Genomic DNA, 23,473 nt, shown 5'->3' with positions numbered 1-23,473 from the left:
GGGTAATACTTAAGCTCGACAATCCAAAATAAGACAACGAAAAAATATATTTTTCGTGATTCGATTATCAGAAGTTTCGATTATCCGAAGTGAAATTTTTCGAGGCCTTCGGATAATCTAGTCTGGACTGTATCGATGCATTGACGGATTTTTTTTTCGCGAAAATCGTGAGACTGCACATTGGTATTTCATGAAAATATAAAAAAGTTTTCAAAGGAGTTCAAACATGCTAACCATGATTATAAACCCAGGAAAATGCATTTTAACTGGTTTCCAGTTGATTAAACTTGAAATTGCATAAAATTTTTTAAGTTTTTCGTAAAAATATTTTTTTGCCCCCCTGATTCTTCAGGCCGACTTTGAGGGGGGAGGGGGGATTGCTAAATCCGAATCTGCCTCCAAATTTTGGTTACCATTTCATGATATTTCCTTTTGAAATTTAGATATGTTATATATTGAAACATGTTTGAGAACCTGTTACTTTACATCAAAGCAAGAAAACTTTCGAAAATGTTATATTTTTGTAAATTTTACAATGCACTCATTTTATCATCTAAAAACGCATGTACATCGAGGACTGGCTGGGAAGCTTAATACTGATTTGAATAGAATTCATGTTACTTTACCTAGTTACATCCGCCTTCATGTATGCAACATTTCAAGAGATATAAACACACGTGGTGCTATTCTGTAGAGTCCAACTAAACAACATCCACCACCACCCATTCCTCCCAGAGAGTGCAATCGCCGCGAGAGCATCATTCTCAGAAGCGACTAAAAACACGTGCTCCATCGGTCAGAGAGAGAGTGGGGAGCTCGCGTAGAACAACACACCAACCGGCCGATGGTTGATTTTGTGCGGTTTGTTTTTTTAGTTGCTCGCGAGCCGTTCGACCACGGACATTTCAGCGTCGTCGTCGTCGTGCGTTTGAAAGAAAACGAGCTTAAAGCTATCGTACCGAAACCAAAACTGAATCAAGGGGAGCGGCGTTTGGCTCAGTTTGAGTTCAGTGGCCTTTGCACTAAGTGACTTACGGGGCAGAGAGTGTGTGTGTGTGTGTTCGTGTACGTAGAATCTACAATTTGCGTGCTCGAACTTCGATCCGGACGATGCTGATCTTGGTGTGGGATGTGATGAAAGTTGTGAAATGATGCAAAAAAAATGTGTGAAATTTCGAATATTAGCAAGAACCAATTTCTCACAAAACTGAGAAACTGAATGCTTGTTCAGCTGTAAGGAAAGCTCGATGAATGACATCGCAATTAAAGCTCAAATAGACTTTCAAATGTTGACGTTCTACAAACCTTATTCCGATTCATTATACAATTATACAATCAACGATCTCTTTGTACGACAGCTTTGTTGTCATTTGTGTGCAGCCAAAACATTTGATAAGCAAAACGGCCACGATGATGCACCTGCCGCACCAAATCGATGCCAATAATATAACAACTTTAACAGACAGTTGTCGATAGTTGATGAGGGTTCGAGGGTGCAATCATTGATTCAGAAAAAAAAGCCACAAGCGAGTGAGTGAGTCCAAAAATAAATATTGATTTCCTCCGCGTTGCACACTGTTAGAATTTGGACGGACACTCAAGAACTGAATAATGTGTGTCTGAGTCTTTCCGCGCTGAAGCACTCCCTGGAGAGCAGGCATAAGTTACTAGGAATTTCTAAGAATAGTGAAGTGATTACTTATGGGATGATCACTGTCCAGAAAACATAATTATTTATTGTCATGAATTTTGAATTTTTTGGCTATTTTGCTTAAAGAAAAAACCTATAGTTATTTTTAAACAAGACAGAATGCATTACTTTGTACACACTTTTTGAATCTAAAAAAAGTAGATTTGAAAAATCTAAAATATTTTACAAAAGATATGTGGGTAATTCTCTACCAACTCACACGAAATCGGGAAAAGTTGCCCCGACCCCTCTTCGATTTGCGTGAAACTTTGTCCTAAGGGGTAACTTTTGTTCCTGATCACGAATCCGAGGTCCGTTTTTTGATATCTCGTGACGGAGGGGCGGTACGACCCCTTCCATTTTTGAACATGCGAAAAAAGAGGTGTTTTTAAAAAAATTGTAGCCTGAAACGGTGATGAGATAGAAATTTGGTGTCAAAGGGACTTTTATGTAAAATTAGACGCCCGATTTGATGGCATACTCAGAATTCCGAAAAAACGTATTTTTCATTGAAAAAAAACACTAAAAAAGTTTTAAAAATTCTCCCATTTTCCGTTACTTGACTGTAAAAAATTTTAGAACATGTCATTTTATGGAAAATTTAATGTACTTTTCGAATCTACATTGACCCAGAAGGGTCATTTTTTCATTTAGAACAAAATTTTTCATTTTAAAATTTCGTGTTTTTTCTAACTTTGCAGGGTTATTTTTTAGAGTGTAACAATGTTCTACAAAGTTGTAGAGCAGACAATTACAAAAATTTTGATATATAGACATAAGGGGTTTGCTTATAAACATCACGAGTTATCGCGATTTTACGAAAAAAAGTTTTGAAAGTTAGAAAAAACACGAAATTTTAAAATGAAAATTTTTGTTCTAAATGAAAAAATGACCCTTCTGGGTCAATGTAGATTCGAAAAGTACATTAAATTTCCCATAAAATGACATGTTCCAAAAATTTTTACAGTCGAGTAACGGAAAATGGGAGAATTTTTAAAACTTTTTTAGTGTTTTTTTCGATGAAAAATACGTTTTTTCGGAATTCTGAGTACGCCATCAAATCGGGCGTCTAATTTTACATAAAAGTCCCTTTGACACCAAATTTCTATCTCATCACCGTTTCAGGCTACAAATTTTTTTAAAACACCTCTTTTTCGCATGTTCAAAAATGGAAGGGGTCGTACCGCCCCTCCGTCACGAGATATCAAAAAACGGACCTCGGATTCGTGATCAGGAACAAAAGTTACCCCTTAGGACAAAGTTTCACACAAATCGAAGAGGGGTCGGGGCAACTGCTGTGTGAGTTGGCGGAGAATTACCCATGTATTTTTCCGTAATCAAATTGCTCCAAATCATTAACGGTTAATTAAAAAAAAAGCAGCAGAAGTGGACTAAGATAACAAGAAAGTCTCTAGAAATCTCAAATAACAAAGTCAAAATGTCACATATATTTTTCTGTTTTGAAGCAATTATTAAAAGGTAACCTAAAGGCTCTGAATTGAAAGGTATCATTCCCGATCGGCCATTTGGCGGCCATGTTTGTTTAAGAAAAACATTAAAATCTTGAAAACATAAAAAAAAAATCGTGTTGCTTGTGGAAGCATTTTGATTTCTGACTAATTTTTCTTTTCAATTTACTATCTCTGGATCCTGAATTTTGAACCATCATTGGCAGTCATTGCTCCAAGAGTTAATGACACTTAAGCTATCGTTGTTTCATCGATTTTTCAATAAAAAAAAGTTTAAATATGAAATATTTAAACAAAAACCTAAAACATGGTTTTAACTAAAACAGATCAACGGATACAGTCAATTTCATGATTTAAGATCCAAGAAGGAATTTTGTAACATGGTTTCGTCTATATAAGACTCCACACAATTTTAGCAGTAATGAATACAAAAAAAAGTCATTGAGAAAAGTGAAATTTGATTTGTTTTTTATTTTGTCAATTAGACTTCCACTTCACACAAAAGGATTTTTTTGTGAAATTTTTCAATCTTCCAATATCAAAAATCAAACATAACTTATAAAAGTCAAAATTTGTGGTTTTAGCCCTTTTGAAATGTTAGGCTTGATTTTGTAATATTGATTTATTTCGAAATTCAACAAAGATTTCATTTTTGGTGAGCTAGGGGAAATATACCATTTCTCAGCCTATTTGTATTATCGGCCTATCAGAACTTTGATCATGAATTACAGCTTTCATAAAGTGTTTTTGACTATTCCAAAGTAACAAATAGCTCAAATAAAATTGAGCAAGCAACTCTCCATTATTGATGTATCTAAAAATGTTGATTTAATAGCGGAAAAATGCAAAAGTGATGAGAATTGGTCGAACGGCTTAGACTGATTAAAATGGGTATATTTCCCCCAATTAGGCTAATTGGAAAACACTTACTGAATTCTATTTTTCTCGGTTTTAATTCTTTGCAATAGTCTATCTCAGCAATTAGATGTTCGATTTTCTAACATTAAAATTCTTACATTAAAATTTCTAAACTAATTGAAAAAATATTTGACTTACATGAACATTACCTAAAAAATCGAAACTATACTCTTTCTATGACAATTAACTTTTAAAATGTAAAAATAACTTGAAAATGCCGCGATTTATACATTTTTGTATATCGTAAACCGGGGTGACATTGATAACCAAGGGGACATTGATAAGTTGAAGATGACTTTGCAAAATGAAAAATACGCAGTAAATACAAACAGAATGGTATGGAACTATATTGAGCTTTGTAGAGAAGTGTTGAAAGTACCTCAAGAAGAAGTTTTCAACAAATTATGAAAAGTTAAAAAAAGAGTTATTTATAATTTTAAAATCATTGATAAATAGGATTTTTTTCTCCATTAAAATGAGTTAGAATCAGAAAACGGAATGCATTATTGGAATTTTCGGACAATTTTACACAAAGTACAGTTTAAACAAGGTTCTACATTACAAGTTTTAAGTGTTATTCAAACAAAAGTCGAAAATAACATCTGATTTACAGGCATTTTTAGTAGAACAATTTTCTTAGTATTTTCGATTTTTATCATTCATGCTGATAACATAATTTTGGTGTCAATAAAAAATGGTTCTTTCATAAAAAAAATCTATTTTAATTATTTTGATGAAACAAGAAAAAAATATTTACTTAAGGATCCACTACACGCGAACCGTTTTTGCTTCGACTTTTTTAACGGAAATTGTCAAAACTCTAAATAGATAACAGTTAGTGTCCCACTTTTTGCGTTAGTTTTTGAGAAATGTTATGCAAAGTTAACTAGACCTAATTGCTGATCTGATTGCTTTAATTTGTTTTTATTTGTGATCCAAAACATCAAGTTTTTCCATTTAATTAAAAATGCAAACATATTAAAAAAATATTGCTGATACAAAATAAATATCATGTCCAATCATTTTGTTTAGTCAAATGTTGTTGTCTCGATAGCAATTTTATACTTTGAATATTCAGAAAGGTTTTTTTGTTTGTTCCATCTCCCTGCCACAATCTGTTCGAGATTAAGTGACCCTCTTTCAGCATACAAATCCATTTTCCGATCTTAACATTAAAATATTTAAAAAAAACATGTTAGTAAATGAACTACTTATTTTGTTTTTTTTTCTGAATTTTGAAATGTAGTTATCAAAAATAAAAGACAATTTGAAAAAAAATTTAAAAAAAAGATAGTTGACTTAAATTGATGAAAATAAGTTTTATTATGTTTAAATTTGATGAAAACAAAAGAAAAAATTTGGTTATCCTCTCATCGAACAATTTTTGGGACAACCACTCGAAATAAATGTTCCGAATGGCTTTTGAATATTTAATTTTAAGACATCCATTTTAATTCTCTAGCAATTAAGAAAATACCACACCAAACAAATCTCCTCTCCCTAACCGAGAAGGTCAGCTTCGTCCATGTCAAATTAGAGTGCGTCAAACGATAAAGTTTATGCGTGTTTGTGTGTACTCCCAGAGGAAAGCCGGAAAAACCGGAAATTGGAGCATTTCTCTTTGCCCGGCATCGACTGTACAAGAACAAGAAAACAAAAGGAAGAACACCGCCGGTATATATGCCAAGGGCGGCTGTGGGGCCTCTATAAAGTGTTGACCTAATAGACGGCCGGACTGGATAAATAATGTGACAGGGGCAACCACACCTCCCCCTCCCCGGACTTCCCTGTTCCGTGTGCCCCACCAGCAAATGAAAGGAAAATTGAAAAGCTGCAGGAAAGTGAAAAGCGAAGCGGACTTTTGTTTTCTTCCGACCCAGAAGCGGATTTCAACGACGCGGTGGCGGCAGTTTCACCAGATCGTCAGCTGGGAGTTGCGACAAAATGGCAAGGGTATTATGATTTTTTCAGCACTATTAACTAATTGAATTTTAATCGTTTTTTCATTGATTTTACTGGTAAAATCTTAAGAGCTAAACATATTTTAAACTTCGATGCATCCAAGCGTACAATTCATGCAAAGTGAATGGTTACTTAACAAAATCTGGTGCTGGTTGGATGCTTCTAGAAGTTGCCCAAAACGATTGCATCTGGTGTGCATATAATAAAATGGCATAGAAAACGGAGGAGACTCGAGGCAAAGTCGGCATTGGAAGTAAGCAAGAACTGCTTAACACTGGAACGCCCAACGCATGTCAAACTTACACGGACGCCCAAGCCTCCCAAAAAAGTTGGAACGGTAATTTCAACTCGCTGGTTCTCGGGCAGAACTCACCCAATCAAGACGATTCTTTTTTCCAGTGATTTGTTAGGATGTCTAGATGATCCTAGAACTTTGCAGAACTGAATTTGATCAAATCTGTAATTTTTGCGACCAAAAACATCGTTCCAACTTTTTCAAAAAGACTGTCTCCGCGGAATTTTTGGCGAATTTTTTTTTACACGCGAAAAAAAAAGTTGGAACTATGTTTTTGATCGCAAAAATTACAGATTTGATCAAATTGAGTTCTGCAAAGTTCTAGGATCATCTAGACATCCTAACAAATCACGTGAAAAAAGAATCGTCTTGATTGGGTGAGTTATGCCCGAGAACCAGCGAGTTGAAGTTACCGTTCCAACTTTTTTGGAGCCTTGGGCGTTGGAATGTTAAACGACTTAGTGATTTCGAAACACACTTACCTGGTGTAATGAACGTCGCTTGCCGGTTAATAGCTTCTCTTCGAATGGGTTAGAAGAAAAAAAAACACCCACCGGTGAGTGGCTTAAGTGCCTCCAGGTTGTACTCAAGATGTATCTGTTTTGCTAGATACCGGTGGTGCGTGTAGTGAAGGTCAGAATGTGCTTAAAACTTATTTTAGAGGGCTTCTACCAAAAGCGTTGACAGAGGTTGGAATAAACTATGTACTAGACCAGCCACAAAATTTCCAAATCATCACCATTTCAAGCTGCAAATTATTGAAAAACACGTTTTTTTTAATGTTCAAAAATGGAAGGAAACTTACCGCCCTTCTATCACGAGATTTATAAAAAAAAGATACAAAAATACAAAAATACAAAAATACAAAAATACAAAAATACAAAAATACAAAAATACAAAAATACAAAAATACAAAAATACAAAAATACAAAAATACAAAAATACAAAAATACAAAAATACAAAAATACAAAAATACAAAAATACAAAAATACAAAAATACAAAAATACAAAAATACAAAAATACAAAAATACAAAAATACAAAAATACAAAAATACAAAAATACAAAAATACAAAAATACAAAAATACAAAAATACAAAAATACAAAAATACAAAAATACAAAAATACAAAAATACAAAAATACAAAAATACAAAAATACAAAAATACAAAAATACAAAAATACAAAAATACAAAAATACAAAATACAAAAATACAAAAATACAAAAATACAAAAATACAAAAATACAAAAATACAAAAATACAAAAATACAAAAATACAAAAATACAAAAATACAAAAATACAAAAATACAAAAATACAAAAATACAAAAATACAAAAATACAAAAATACAAAAATACAAAAATACAAAAATACAAAAATACAAAAATACAAAAATACAAAAATACAAAAATACAAAAATACAAAAATACAAAAATACAAAAATACAAAAATACAAAAATACAAAAATACAAAAATACAAAAATACAAAAATACAAAAATACAAAAATACAAAAATACAAAAATACAAAAATACAAAAATACAAAAATACAAAAATACAAAAATACAAAAATACAAAAATACAAAAATACAAAAATACAAAAATACAAAAATACAAAAATACAAAAATACAAAAATACAAAAATACAAAAATACAAAAATACAAAAATACAAAAATACAAAAATACAAAAATACAAAAATACAAAAATACAAAAATACAAAAATACAAAAATACAAAAATACAAAAATACAAAAATACAAAAATACAAAAATACAAAAATACAAAAATACAAAAATACAAAAATACAAAAATACAAAAATACAAAAATACAAAAATACAAAAATACAAAAATACAAAAATACAAAAATACAAAAATACAAAAATACAAAAATACAAAAATACAAAAATACAAAAATACAAAAATACAAAAATACAAAAATACAAAAATACAAAAATACAAAAATACAAAAATACAAAAATACAAAAATACAAAAATCATCGGGACTGGCAACACCAGCCAGCAACAGTCAACTGTTCGGAGCTCCTCAAACTTTTCGATTTTTTCGCCGTAATTAACCGTGTTTACCCGCGAGTTTGCTGCTCCAGCATGCCAAGGGCCGGCCGTGGCCGTGGCAGTTCGAGTACGGCCTCGAAAAACCCGCGAAGTTCATCTACCGGCAGAGTGCAGAAAGGTAAACACACCAACGCCGCATCGACCGCCATCGCGCACGGGAGCGTGCCCAGTGACGTCACCGATCCATCGTTTTTACACGTGTCATACCGTCCACGTGAGTCCCCAGTACGGACGAGACAATCGACCCGGGCATCCGGAAGCACTTCCGGCCAGCAGCAGCAGCAGCAGCAGTCCACCAGCACTACGACAACAACCACTTCCAACGTTCCCACCAGCAACGAATTTGAGATGCTGAGTGGAGATGAAAACAACACCGACAGTTGCAGCAGCAATGCTGGTGACGACGATGACGATGATGAACTTGCGCGCAAGCAAGGAAAGCAGAAAAACGGTAACTCTCCGAAGGAACGACGACCACCTCCAATTTTTGTTTTGGATACGTTGGCTGACGATGTTGACGAGTTGCTTGAGGGACTCCAATATTGTCTCAAAATTGGCAAAACTTCTGTGCAAGTGATTACCCACAAGAAGCTGCATTTCGACTTGGTGGTGAAGAAGTTGAAGTTGCGAAACTTCAAATTCTTTACATTTGACCCTGCAGAGAAGGTCCCAGTGAAGATCGTCCTTCAGGGATATCCGGACCGCCCGATCTCCGACCAGGAAGAACACCTGACGGGCGTCAAGGTAAAGCCTCGAGAGATAAAGGTGCTCTCAAAATCGACTACGGTGACAGGTACGTACACCTTGTACCTCCTGTACTTCGATCGCGGGTCCGTCAAAATCCAGGACCTACGGCGGATCAAAGCACTGGACGGCTTCTTTGTTACGTGGCGATTCTATACGAAGAATCCGGCCGACGCAGCTCAATGCCACCGCTGTCAGAAATTCGGACACGGTTCCAGAAATTGCAATCTTCCACCCCGGTGCGTAAAGTGCGGTGAGACCCACTTCACCGAAAGGTGCAATCTTCCGCGGAAAGACCAGCTGGGGGAAAACGCCCAGCAGCACAAAGCGCGCGTCAAGTGTGCGAACTGTGGTGGAAACCACACGGCGAATTTCCGTGGCTGTGCCGCGCGGAAAAAGTACATCGAGGAGCAGGACAAGAAGAAGAAAGCGCCAGCGTCCCGCCAACCTCCAAAGACATCGAGCTCGAACGCTGCAGCAGCTGGCGGCGGAGCGGTTCCATCGACCAACCCAGCGTTCCCTCCCGGTTGGGGAGGTTCGTACGCTAGAGTAGCCGCTTCTGGGAGCGGTACTTCACCGGGACAAGCAGACGTCACCGGAGATGACCTCTTCACGCTTCCCGAGTTTTTCGCTCTTGCTGGAGAGATGCTCACGCGCTTCCGTGCCTGCCGGAACAAGGCAGAACAATTCCAAGCTCTCAGTGAGCTGATGATGAAGTACATCTACAACGGATAAGCTGCCTTGTGCAGCGAAGTTTTTCGACGTCAATGGACAAAACATACTGTGATTTAGTTTTAAGCTTTTCTATTTCTATCCTTTTCCTTAGTAAATCTAGAAGGTTTTTTTTTTTAATTTTTCCTTCTCTTGCCAAATCCATTGTTAGAATATCCAATTACATCAAAATGAATTATAGTTCAAATCATAGTTGAAAGGAACTCCAAAACTCTATTAGGTTATAAGAATTACGAAATTGTGAATTGATTATTTACTAATAAAAACTAATTGAATTGAATTGAAAAATACAAAAATACAAAAATACAAAAATACAAAAATACAAAAATACAAAAATACAAAAATACAAAAATACAAAAATACAAAAATACAAAAATACAAAAATACAAAAATACAAAAATACAAAAATACAAAAATACAAAAATACAAAAATACAAAAATACAAAAATACAAAAATACAAAAATACAAAAATACAAAAATACAAAAATACAAAATACAAAAATACAAAAATACAAAAATACAAAAATACAAAAATACAAAAATACAAAAATACAAAAATACAAAAATACAAAAATACAAAAATACAAAACTTCAACAATACAAAAATACAAAAATACAAAAATACAAAAATACAAAAATACAAAAATACAAAAATACAAAAATACAAAAATACAAAAATACAAAAATACAAAAATACAAAAATACAAAAATACAAAAATACAAAAATACAAAAATACAAAAATACAAAAATACAAAAATACAAAAATACAAAAATACAAAAATACAAAAATACAAAAATACAAAAATACAAAAATACAAAAATACAAAAATACAAAAATACAAAAATACAAAAATACAAAAATACAAAAATACAAAAATACAAAAATACAAAAATACAAAAATACAAAAATACAAAAATACAAAAATACAAAAATACAAAAATACAAAAATACAAAAATACAAAAATACAAAAATACAAAAATACAAAAATACAAAAATACAAAAATACAAAAATCATCGGGACTGGCAACACCAGCCAGCAACAGTCAACTGTTCGGAGCTCCTCAAACTTTTCGATTTTTTCGCCGTAATTAACCGTGTTTACCCGCGAGTTTGCTGCTCCAGCATGCCAAGGGCCGGCCGTGGCCGTGGCAGTTCGAGTACGGCCTCGAAAAACCCGCGAAGTTCATCTACCGGCAGAGTGCAGAAAGGTAAACACACCAACGCCGCATCGACCGCCATCGCGCACGGGAGCGTGCCCAGTGACGTCACCGATCCATCGTTTTTACACGTGTCATACCGTCCACGTGAGTCCCCAGTACGGACGAGACAATCGACCCGGGCATCCGGAAGCACTTCCGGCCAGCAGCAGCAGCAGCAGCAGTCCACCAGCACTACGACAACAACCACTTCCAACGTTCCCACCAGCAACGAATTTGAGATGCTGAGTGGAGATGAAAACAACACCGACAGTTGCAGCAGCAATGCTGGTGACGACGATGACGATGATGAACTTGCGCGCAAGCAAGGAAAGCAGAAAAACGGTAACTCTCCGAAGGAACGACGACCACCTCCAATTTTTGTTTTGGATACGTTGGCTGACGATGTTGACGAGTTGCTTGAGGGACTCCAATATTGTCTCAAAATTGGCAAAACTTCTGTGCAAGTGATTACCCACAAGAAGCTGCATTTCGACTTGGTGGTGAAGAAGTTGAAGTTGCGAAACTTCAAATTCTTCACATTTGATCCTGCAGAGAAGGTCCCAGTGAAGATCGTCCTTCAGGGATATCCGGACCGCCCGATCTCCGACCTGGAAGAACACCTGACGGGCGTCAAGGTAAAGCCTCGAGAGATAAAGGTGCTCTCAAAATCGACTACGGTGACAGGTACGTACACCTTGTACCTCCTGTACTTCGATCGCGGGTCCGTCAAAATCCAGGACCTACGGCGGATCAAAGCACTGGACGGCTTCTTTGTTACGTGGCGATTCTATACGAAGAATCCGGCCGACGCAGCTCAATGCCACCGCTGTCAGAAATTCGGACACGGTTCCAGAAATTGCAATCTTCCACCCCGGTGCGTAAAGTGCGGTGAGACCCACTTCACCGAAAGGTGCAATCTTCCGCGGAAAGACCAGCTGGGGGAAAACGCCCAGCAGCACAAAGCGCGCGTCAAGTGTGCGAACTGTGGTGGAAACCACACGGCGAATTTCCGTGGCTGTGCCGCGCGGAAAAAGTACATCGAGGAGCAGGACAAGAAGAAGAAAGCGCCAGCGTCCCGCCAACCTCCAAAGACATCGAGCTCGAACGCTGCAGCAGCTGGCGGCGGAGCGGTTCCATCGACCAACCCAGCGTTCCCTCCCGGTTGGGGAGGTTCGTACGCTAGAGTAGCCGCTTCTGGGAGCGGTACTTCACCGGGACAAGCAGACGTCACCGGAGATGACCTCTTCACGCTTCCCGAGTTTTTCGCTCTTGCTGGAGAGATGCTCACGCGCTTCCGTGCCTGCCGGAACAAGGCAGAACAATTCCAAGCTCTCAGTGAGCTGATGATGAAGTACATCTACAACGGATAAGCTGCCTTGTGCAGCGAAGTTTTTCGACGTCAATGGACAAAACATACTGTGATTTAGTTTTAAGCTTTTCTATTTCTATCCTTTTCCTTAGTAAATCTAGAAGGTTTTTTTTTTTTAATTTTTCCTTCTCTTGCCAAATCCATTGTTAGAATATCCAATTACATCAAAATGAATTATAGTTCAAATCATAGTTGAAAGGAACTCCAAAACTCTATTAGGTTATAAGAATTACGAAATTGTGAATTGATTATTTACTAATAAAAACTAATTGAATTGAATTGAAAAATACAAAAATACAAAAATACAAAAATACAAAAATACAAAAATACAAAAATACAAAAATACAAAAATACAAAAATACAAAAATACAAAAATACAAAAATACAAAAATACAAAAATACAAAAATACAAAAATACAAAAATACAAAAATACAAAAATACAAAAATACAAAAATACAAAAATACAAAAATACAAAAATACAAAAATACAAAAATACAAAAATACAAAAATACAAAAATACAAAAATACAAAAATACAAAAATACAAAAATACAAAAATACAAAAATACAAAAATACAAAAATACAAAAATACAAAAATACAAAAATACAAAAATACAAAAATACAAAAATACAAAAATACAAAAATACAAAAATACAAAAATACAAAAATACAAAAATACAAAAATACAAAAATACAAAAATACAAAAATACAAAAATACAAAAAAACAAAAATACAAAAATACAAAAATACAAAAATACAAAAATACAAAAATACAAAAATACAAAAATACAAAAATACAAAAATACAAAAAAACAAAAATACAAAAATACAAAAATACAAAAATACAAAAATACAAAAATACAAAAATACAAAAATACAAAAATACAAAAATACAAAAATACAAAAATACAAAAATACAAAAATACAAAAATACTAAAAAACAAAAATACAAAAATACAAAAATACAAAAATACAAAAATACAAAAATACAAAAATACAAAAATACAAAAATACAAAAATACAAAAATACAAAAATACAAAAATACAAAAATACAAAAATACAAAAATACAAAAATACAAAAATACAAAAATACAAAAATACAAAAATACAAAAATACAAAAATACAAAAATACAAAAATACAAAAATACAAAAATACAAAAATACAAAAATACAATACAAAAATACAAAAATACAAAAATACAAAAATACAAAAATACAAAAATACAAAAATACAAAAATACAAAAATACAAAAATACAAAAATACAAAAATACAAAAATACAAAAATACAAAAATACAAAATACAAAAATACAAAAATACAAAAATACAAAAATACAAAAATACAAAAATACAAAATACAAAAATACAAAAATACAAAAATACAAAAATACAAAAATACAAAAATACAAAAATACAAAAATACAAAAATACAAAAATACAAAAATACAAAAATACAAAAATACAAAAATACAAAAATACAAAAATACAAAAATACAAAAATACAAAAATACAAAAATACAAAAATACAAAAATACAAAAATACAAAAATACAAAAATACAAAAATACAAAAATACAAAAATACAAAAATACAAAAATACAAAAATACAAAAATACAAAATACAAAAATACAAAAATACAAAAATACAAAAATACAAAAATACAAAAATACAAAAATACAAAAATACAAAAATACAAAAATACAAAAATACAAAAATACAAAAAATACAAAAATACAAAAATACAAAAATACAAAAATACAAAAATACAAAAATACAAAAATACAAAAATACAAAAATACAAAAATACAAAAATACAAAAATACAAAAATACAAAAATACAAAAATACAAAAATACAAAAATACAAAAATACAAAAATACAAAAATACAAAAATACAAAAATACAAAAATACAAAAATACAAAAATACAAAAATACAAAAATACAAAAATACAAAAATACAAAAATACAAAAATACAAAAATACAAAAATACAAAAATACAAAAATACAAAAATACAAAAATACAAAAATACAAAAATACAAAAATACAAAAATACAAAAATACAAAAATACAAAAATACAAAAATACAAAAATACAAAAATACAAAAATACAAAAATACAAAAATACAAAAATACAAAAATACAAAAATACAAAAATACAAAAATACAAAAATACAAAAATACAAAAATACAAAAATACAAAAATACAAAAATACAAAAATACAAAAATACAAAAATACAAAAAAAACAAAAATACAAAAATACAAAAATACAAAAATACAAAAATACAAAAATACAAAAATACAAAAATACAAAAATACAAAAATACAAAAATACAAAAATACAAAAATACAAAAATACAAAAATACAAAAATACAAAAATGCAAAAATACAAAAATACAAAAATACAAAAATACAAAAATACAAAAATACAAAAATACAAAAATACAAAAATACAAAAATACAAAAATACAAAAATACAAAAATACAAAAATACAAAAATACAAAAATACAAAAATACAAAAATACAAAAGTACAAACTTTTGAATCATCCAAGCTAAGGAAATGCTCGAGAAATCCCATGGAAAAAAGTAAGAGTTCAAACGAATTATTTGATAATAGTCTTATTTTAGGTCTTGATTAGGCTGGTACAAATATTTTTAAAAGTTTTTGTCACCCCCCCCCCTTCAAAATTGGCCCGAAAAATCAGGGGGCAAAAAAAATATTTTTACAATAAACTTCAAAATTTCAATGAAAATTCAAGTGCATCCAGCTGAAATCAAATTAAAATACATTCTCCTGCGTTTAAAATCATTTTTAGCATGTTTGGGTTTATTAAAAAATCCTAAGATTTTTTGAAAATTTTCGATGCAAAATCTTTTTTTTCGATACAATTTTTGTTTTTGTCAGATCTTAGATTTTTTGAAAACTGATGATTGCAAAACAACTGAACTAGTGTAAAATGCATTTTAAAACACTTTTTTCATTTAAATGTAAAGACTATGGCTTGTTATTTAAATTTTTATATTTTTTATTTTTTTGCCCCCCCCTTGACCTCGGCCAGGGCCGAGGGACAAAAACTTTTTTAAATATTTGCATCGGCCTTATAGCCTTGTCAACACGAATTGCAAGCGAATCCGATTGTATGCCTTAAAAAATCGAATAATTATCAAAGTTGAACACATGATTATAAAGTTTAAACACGATTATCCAAAGATTCAATTATACGAAGTTTTGTATGGGACCCGTGGTATAGGGGTAAGCGTGGTTGCCTCTCAGTCAGTCGACCTGGGTTCGATCCCAGACGGTCTCAGTGGCATTTTTCGAGACGAGAATTGTCTTATCACGGCTTCCTTCGTATTAGGATAAAATTAACTCAAAATTGAACTCTCTAAGCCATATTTTCTTATTAGAATCTTTTTCCTGAATTTACCGTCATTTTGGTGGATATGTCATGGTATAATCAATCAATAACATCGTTGATTACAATTTATCATACTGGAAATATCCAAATTGTAAAAATCATGGCCTAACTAGCGATATGGACCAAATGGTCGTCCTGCTTAACCTTCCCATATTTTAATGCATTGAAAACAGTTTAAAAAAAGGTTGAGTTAAAAAGTTTACAGATTTGCATGTATGTAACCCCTTTTATAAGGGAAGCTAAAAGAATTCACCAAACATAATTTGAAACATACTTTTTATTCAATAAATATTTTTTTTTTGGAAAATATTTTTATAAATATCTCGGTTGAGTTTTCAAAAAGTCGTAAGAGCCACCGTGACCTCCGACAATAGTTTTCGTTTTTGTCCAAATTGTAACAAAATTTCATTTATTTTTAATTTGAGGCTCTTGGAAGACGTGTAGATGAACAATCTTAAGCATTTTTGAAATTTGTTTTTCGTAAGTAGGTCGAATACTGATGCAAAAAAGGCTTTGTTTACTATTGGCTCTTACGGCTTTTTGAAAACTAATCCGAGATATCAATCATATTTTTTATAAATGCATTGCAATCAGTTGAATATGCATAGAAGTGCATTATTCCACCATCACTACCAATTCAAATTCAAATTCAACTTGCATGCAATATTCTGTAGAAAGCCAACGCCGCACAGGAAGTACATGTACTGAGCAACTTTACTGTCGGTCGTCAATTGACGTCGGAGAACCAGCCAACCGTCATCGGCGCTTGTACTGCCTCTCCAACGTATACGTCGTTCTCTCCCGCAATGATGCAGAGAAAAAACAAAAACCTTTTCTTGAATATGCTTTGGAAAGCGCTTACTGGGTCGTGTAAACAAACGCTTTAGGTGGGATATTTTCAGCAAAATTGTTGTTTATTTATTAAGCTTCTAACTTGTTTAAGATATGATTCATTGAAGATCCTAAATTGACATGTTTTTACAACAACAACAAAATTAAAAAAGATGATTTGTTAACCAAATGCAATACGACTTTTTGGAAACATGCACAATGTGAATACTCTCCGCTCCGCGCTAAAATGCTTTTGCGGCAGTGAAAAAAACGACGAGCGGCCGCTCTAAGCAAATCTTTGTCGCACGATCCACAATAAAATTCGTTCTGTCTGTGTGTTTTGTACAGGTGCAATAAATGTTACTTTTTAGGAATGGTCCGCTCGTTTCATGTACGAATTGATACAATTAAGGAAGAAATAGCAAGTGTTTAAGTGTTTTTAAAATCGAAAACCCCGAATCATAACTGTTGACCGAAGTTGGTCCCGAAATTTGCTCATTTTTGTGATATTTTGTTGGAGTGAGGTTTTTTTTCCAAGTTGTGGAAATCCTTTTTTTTTTGTTTCTCCGGTTGCTACTGCCAAAAAGCAAGGATCAAATCCCAGCAGCTTGCAGCTATTTTTAGACGTCTGACAATAAACGCCAGCAAGAAAAACATATTTTAAATCACCGCGACAAAATTGCAGAAAATCTGTCGCTCGACGGAACAAAACCAAGACCACACGTAAGAAGTTCACTTTTCATTTTATTTGCCCAGTCTCATTTCATTTATTCGGTTCAGTACCTGGGTGTGACAAAGCATAAAAAATTACAACCGGCAAATGAAGTGATTTTTTTTTTCTAATTTCAACTTTCCGTTGGTCTTTTTGCAGGTTCACTTTGAAAAGCTCAGCCCGAAGGACTCCCCGATGAACGAGTCGATCAACTCCAACTTTGAAAACGGTGACGGTAAGTGCCCGGTGCTGTGCTGTGGGAGGTGGGTTTGGTTCATATGAGTGGGAGAAGGAAGCCTTATCAATGACTGGAAGTGATTTTTTACGGTTTACAAACACAGATTTGTACCTGGCGATATCTGTACTGGTAGCTAGTATTTTCGTGAAGCAATTTATACGAGCGATTCTTTAGGGAAAGCACTCTTCTAGAACATACAATTACATTCAATCAAGGCGATTATACTCGTTTGAAATTAAAGGCCAATTTTGTTTAACACACTCTGTTTCATTAACAAACACTTTTTTTAATGGACACTTTTCTTGAATTGCCTGTAACTACATATTGTTTGCACTACCTACTCATCTTCTTCTAAGCCTTACCGTAAGCAACCTTTCATACGCCTACGCTAGACAACAGGGGTTATTCAATTTTGCTAGGAATTAATTCAAAATTTAGATTTTAAAAATATATAAATCTCAATGGTTCCCAAACTTTTTTAAACGCTTTTTCCTACTTTTCTTCATTTACAGCTGTTGATAATATAGTTTTAAAATGCCTTGTTTTGTTAAAATGTAGTTTTTTTAAAAAAAAAAAAAAAGGTCCTATAAGCTATTGTTTTTCACATGTTTATACTGCCCATGTTCGCATAAATGTCCCATATGCAAAAACAGCAAGCTGAGAAAAACGCATTTGAAGTTTGTCCCATACATAAGGCTACGTGTTAAGTTTTCGCGAAAAAACTGGATTTCCTCCTGATTTATAGAACAAAGTACTGGATGTTATAGGCTCTTTTGAAAGAGCACACAATTTTGAACCAAACTGCACCAATAACTCGAAATCGATGAAAATGCATATGGGACATTTATGCGATCAGGGGCAGTATAAGACCTTTAAAAAAAACTCTGGAAATTAACTTCTTTTACTCGAAACAAAAGTGGCATTTTGCATCCTTTTGACAAATTACCACAAAGAGTTCGGTGTTAGTGAAGGTTCCGAATAAGTGGGAGGACTGTATTACGAAGTTAAATCTAAAAAAATCGCGGCTAACGCTTGAACATGTTGATGATGAACATGTTTAGCTCAAAAATATTAGGAGTTAACATTTTTAATAAATGTTAATTAATTAAATACCGTCAACTGGGGGCGAATTGGACATCAATCGAAATGCTAATTTTCACTTTTTCAAAAACTTATTTTGTAAAACTTTTGATAGAAACTTGCTCTTTCACTTCATATTGAGTTATTTACACGCTTGAGCTGTAATTTAACGTCAAAGGGCTGATATGCCAAAATTAGAGCCAAGATGGAATAAGATTTTTTTTCCTTCCTCTTTTGCATTATGATTCCGTATAAAATTGATAAACCGAAAAAATCAAATTGAGACACCGAAAAATATGGAGCTATTTTCAGGAAATATAGTTGGAAGTGTGTCATTTCAGAAGTTTTTCTTTTTGTTTTCGCCAAAATGCACCATTTTGCACAATTTTTAGTAGCTTGAGAAAAGGCTCTATGTAACTTATTTTTCAAATAAATCCATTTTCAACAACTTTTTGATCTTTAAAAAGTATTGGAATGAAGAACTCTTAAATTTTAAGAAAATTGACTGTTTGGTAGTTAGACATGTTTTATGTGACTTTGCCAATTTTTTAAAAATGTATTTTTTTTCTGGGGTCAACTTTGGCTGTGTTTCTTACTAACATTTCCTCTATATTGTGTGAAATTAAGTATGCAGTGATTTTTGTAGAGTCCGAGACTGTTGCTCTACGCATTTTTTTAAATTTAAATGGTAATGGTATCGTTCAATAGTAGAAATGTGAAAACAAGAAAAAAAATGAAAAAGTAACTGTAAAAACATGAAAAAACTAGATAGGCAAAAGTTAATGATAGTAGGTGGTAGAGTAAGCCAAATACTATCAGAAAAAAAAAACCCTATACTAAACAAGATAAATGCAAATTGAAATACTGAAAATAAAACAAGAAAAATATAAAACAAGAGAAGTAAAATTTTTTGTAGAACAATAGTTGCTCAAATAACCCCTGAAAAACGGAAAAATAAAAATCTTCGCTAAAAAAATGAGCAGTAAACGGTCAAAATTGTTATAACTACTCACACATTTTGTTAATGGCCTGTCTACAATCTGTTAACTTAGAATACTTAAGTTGCTGAGAATAGATAAGTTGTTTAGAAAAAGTACGTAACTTAGGACCGTCCTCAACAAACAACTTAGCAAACTTGTTGCTATGCCTTTGATATAGAAACGTCAACTTTGGGTTGATTTTTAAATTTTCCAAATAATTTGTCAAGTTATTAATTTTCGCAATATTTTTGTAGATCAATAGCTAGAAGTTTGGAATCTTCAACAAACTTTCATGAAATTTTCTCCCCCACAACTTTGCCGAAGACATCAAAGCCCTAAAGCGACATTCAACAAAGTTAGATTTTGGTTGACACCCTGGAAGGTCCTCATCCTGCATGTTAATAATTTAAAAAAAATGTCGTGCACATATTTAATAACATTTGAAAATAATAACATATTTCGTTTATGGACGCTTAGAAAATTTTCAAACAAATTATTGATTTCATTGGAAAGTAGGGGAGAGTGGGGAGACTTGATCCCAAGCCTGTATCTCGTCAGCATGTGGGTAAAACAATTAGCTTTGTTCTAGAAAGATGTGCGAAATTAACTAAAACTCACTGTAGAAAACAAAGAAAAAAATTAAAAAATGTTTAGATTGAGTTACACACATTTTTCTAAAACGAGCTGCAAAAAACTTCCAAGAGATCTTTTTTTCTTTGTTATGATATGGGTAATTCTCCGCCAACTCACACAGCAGTTGCCCCGACCCCTCTTCGATTTGCGTGAAACTTTGTCCTAAGGGGTAACTTTTGTCCCTGATCACGAATCCGAGGTCCGTTTTTTGATATATCGTGACGGAGGGGCGGTACGACCCCTTCCATTTTTGAACATGCGAAAAAAGAGGTGTTTTTCAATAATTTGCAGCCTGAAACGGTGATGAGATAGAAATTTGGTGTCAAAGGGACTTACATGTAAAATTAGACGCCCGATTTGATGGCGTACTCAGAATTCCGAAAAAACGTATTTTTCATCGAAAAAAACACTAAAAAAGTTTTAAAAATTCTCCCATTTTCCGTTACTCGACTGTAAAAAAATTTGGAACATGTCATTTTATGGGAAATTTAATGTACTTTTCGAATCTATATTGACCCAGAAGGGTCATTTTTTCATTTAGAACAAAATTTTTCATTTTAAAATTTCGTGTTTTTTCTAACTTTGCAGGGTTATTTTTAAGAGTGTAACAATGTTCTACAAAATTGTAGAGCAGACAATTACAAAAATTTTGATATATAGACATAAGGGGTTTGCTTATAAACATCACGAGTTATCGCGATTTTACGAAAAAAAAGTTTTGAAAAAGTTGGTCGTCATCGATCATGGCCGTTCATGGTTACCCGCGACAGACACGGACGACGAAACAAAGAGAAACGCAAAAAGTAACTTTTTCAAAACTTTTTTTTCGTAAAATCGCGATAACTCGTGATGTTTATAAGCAAACCCCTTATGTCTATATATCAAAATTTTTGTTATTGTCTGCTCAACAACTTTGTACAACATTGTTACACTCTAAAAAATAACCCTGCAAAGTTAGAAAAAACACGAAATTTTAAAATGAAAAATTTAGTTCAAAATGAAAAAATGACCCTTCTGGGTCAATGTAGATTCGAAAAGTACATTAAATTTCCCATAAAATGACATGTTCCAAAAATTTTTACAGTCGAGTAACGGAAAATTGGAGAATTTTTAAATATTTTTTAGTGTTTTTTTCGATGAAAAATACGTTTTTTCGGAGTTCTGAGTACGCCATCAAATCGGGCGTCTAATTTTACATAAAAGTCCCTTTGACACCAAATTTCTATCTCATCACCGTTTCAGGCTGCAAATTATTGAAAAACACCTCTTTTTTCGCATGTTCAAAAATGGAAGGGGTCGTACCGCCCCTCCGTCACGAGATATCAAAAAACGGACCTCGGATTCGTGATCAGGGACAAAAGTTACCCCTTAGGACAAAGTTTCACGCAAATCGAAGAGGGGTCGGGGCAACTTTTCCCGATTTCGTGTGAGTTGGTAGAGAATTACCCATATGTATAGAAAATACTCAAAAATTATTCAAAAAAATATTTTTTATACATGAATTGTTTGATAAACTTATCAACTCCAAAACCATTACGCATTTGATGTTAAATTTATCGTCATACTATTTTAACAATAAATTGTTTAAAAAAATGCGTTTAGGGAGACTTGATCCCTGCATTTTTACAGTCACTGGAATCAGCCTCAAGATTAATTAATTGGGCTGGGTTTTCATACATAGTTTCCTTTAGTATAGTTGTACATAACTTACTCCAGTTTGAACATTTTTTCAAAAGTTTTGTAAACAAAAATTTCCAGCTTTTGTAAACATGCTTAATTTTGGTCTAAAAAATAATATTTTAAGTTTTTAAATATTTTACATACTAAACTTGTTATATTTTGAACACAAAAGTACAGGTTTTATGTGAAATTGCTGTATTAATAATTTCGAGAAAAATTAGAATCCTGCGCTCCAATTAATCGCCGCAGAAAGATAACGTCGCAATGCAATGCATATACGTTGTCTATGGTAACCAAAGGTTGTTGATATTTTTTCACGGATACAAACACACAAACACCAGTATTTGTTTACGTTTTGCACTGCGGCTGTCATGCGCTAATTTTCTCTTGTCCTTCGAGATCATCGCCAAAATCTATAACTTCTTGATAGGTGCAATAACTTATAGAAAATTAAAAGTATGAATGAATAAGACACATTTTGCTTAAGATTTCTTCAAAATGTTGAAAGGGGGATCAAGTTACCCCTGACATTTTTAAAATGCCGGTTTAAAATATATTTTTAAAACGCTTGGCATGATTCGAAGAGTTCATCTGATGAAATACCCTTATAAGCCAAACATAGATGAATGTTTAAGCTTTCAATTCATGCTAAAAGTTTTTAGTTTTGTGAGAAATTGACAGAGTTATGTGCGATACAAAAAAGGGGATCAAGTCTCCCCACTCTCCCCTACATCAATACTTAAAGTACATCAACCTTTCAAAATGTTAATAAAAGTTGATGTTTCATGGCCATAATAATGTTCTTGACAAAATTGATCAGAACTCTCTCATAGTTCTTGCGATTTTAGCAAAATATAAAATTATAACAACTTTTCCTTTTGAAGTTTATGGTAAACACATCAGGCTTTCCTCACACATAAAATTGATTCGAACCTCAAATTTTACGAGCTTTTGCAAGATTATACACTGCTCTGGGCGGGCCAGCCGGTCTATTAATAGCGGCTGATAAATTCGCATAGATTACCTCGCCCCAGCCCAGGTAGTGATACTTTGCTTTGATTTCTCCAAGTCCAGTCAATGTAAACGAAGCACTTTTTTTTAATTACCACCAACCGACGTTCAACCTGCAATTGCACAACTCAAAATAATCAACGTTCGGTTCCTCCGCGGACGGACGAGTGTACTTGTGCTCGATGGCTTCATCATATAGGTACCCTGTGCAAAATGAATAACCCCGCTTGATGTGGGGAGTTCGTCAACCAAAGGCAGTACAAACCATGTAATCTTCAATTCATGACCCCCCCTGCCACGAACTTGTTGACTGCAACGTTGGCTGTGTGTTTGTTTTATCACACCGTCAATTACCGTTGATATCAAACCCCCCACCTTCTCCTGCTGCGTTGTCGTCGTCGTCGTCATTGACGGAATGTAC

At 33.1% G+C, this 23,473-nt stretch overlaps 2 protein-coding genes across 3 annotated transcripts in view; both read left to right on the top strand.

Moving 5' to 3' along the window:
* The window catches only part of LOC120430930 (uncharacterized), a 202,216-nt gene that overhangs the window by 119,508 nt on the left and 59,235 nt on the right, over positions 1-23,473 (top strand). The gene's annotated exons all lie outside the window — the stretch shown is intronic.
* Positions 1-23,473, top strand: part of LOC120420027 (motile sperm domain-containing protein 2-like) — a 52,284-nt gene that overhangs the window by 26,682 nt on the left and 2,129 nt on the right. For both annotated transcript variants that reach the window (XM_039582927.2, XM_039582926.2), the window contains exon 6: positions 17,590-17,665. In XM_039582927.2, coding sequence (XP_039438861.1) covers positions 17,590-17,665 — 76 coding nt within the window. The remainder of the gene's footprint in view (positions 1-17,589; positions 17,666-23,473) is intronic.

The sequence above is a fragment of the Culex pipiens genome, chromosome 3 (genome assembly GCF_016801865.2).
Source record: "Culex pipiens pallens isolate TS chromosome 3, TS_CPP_V2, whole genome shotgun sequence".
NCBI lineage: Eukaryota > Metazoa > Arthropoda > Insecta > Diptera > Culicidae > Culex > Culex pipiens.
Note: the sequence above shows the minus strand (reverse complement) of the source record. Positions and strands in the feature narration are given on the sequence as shown.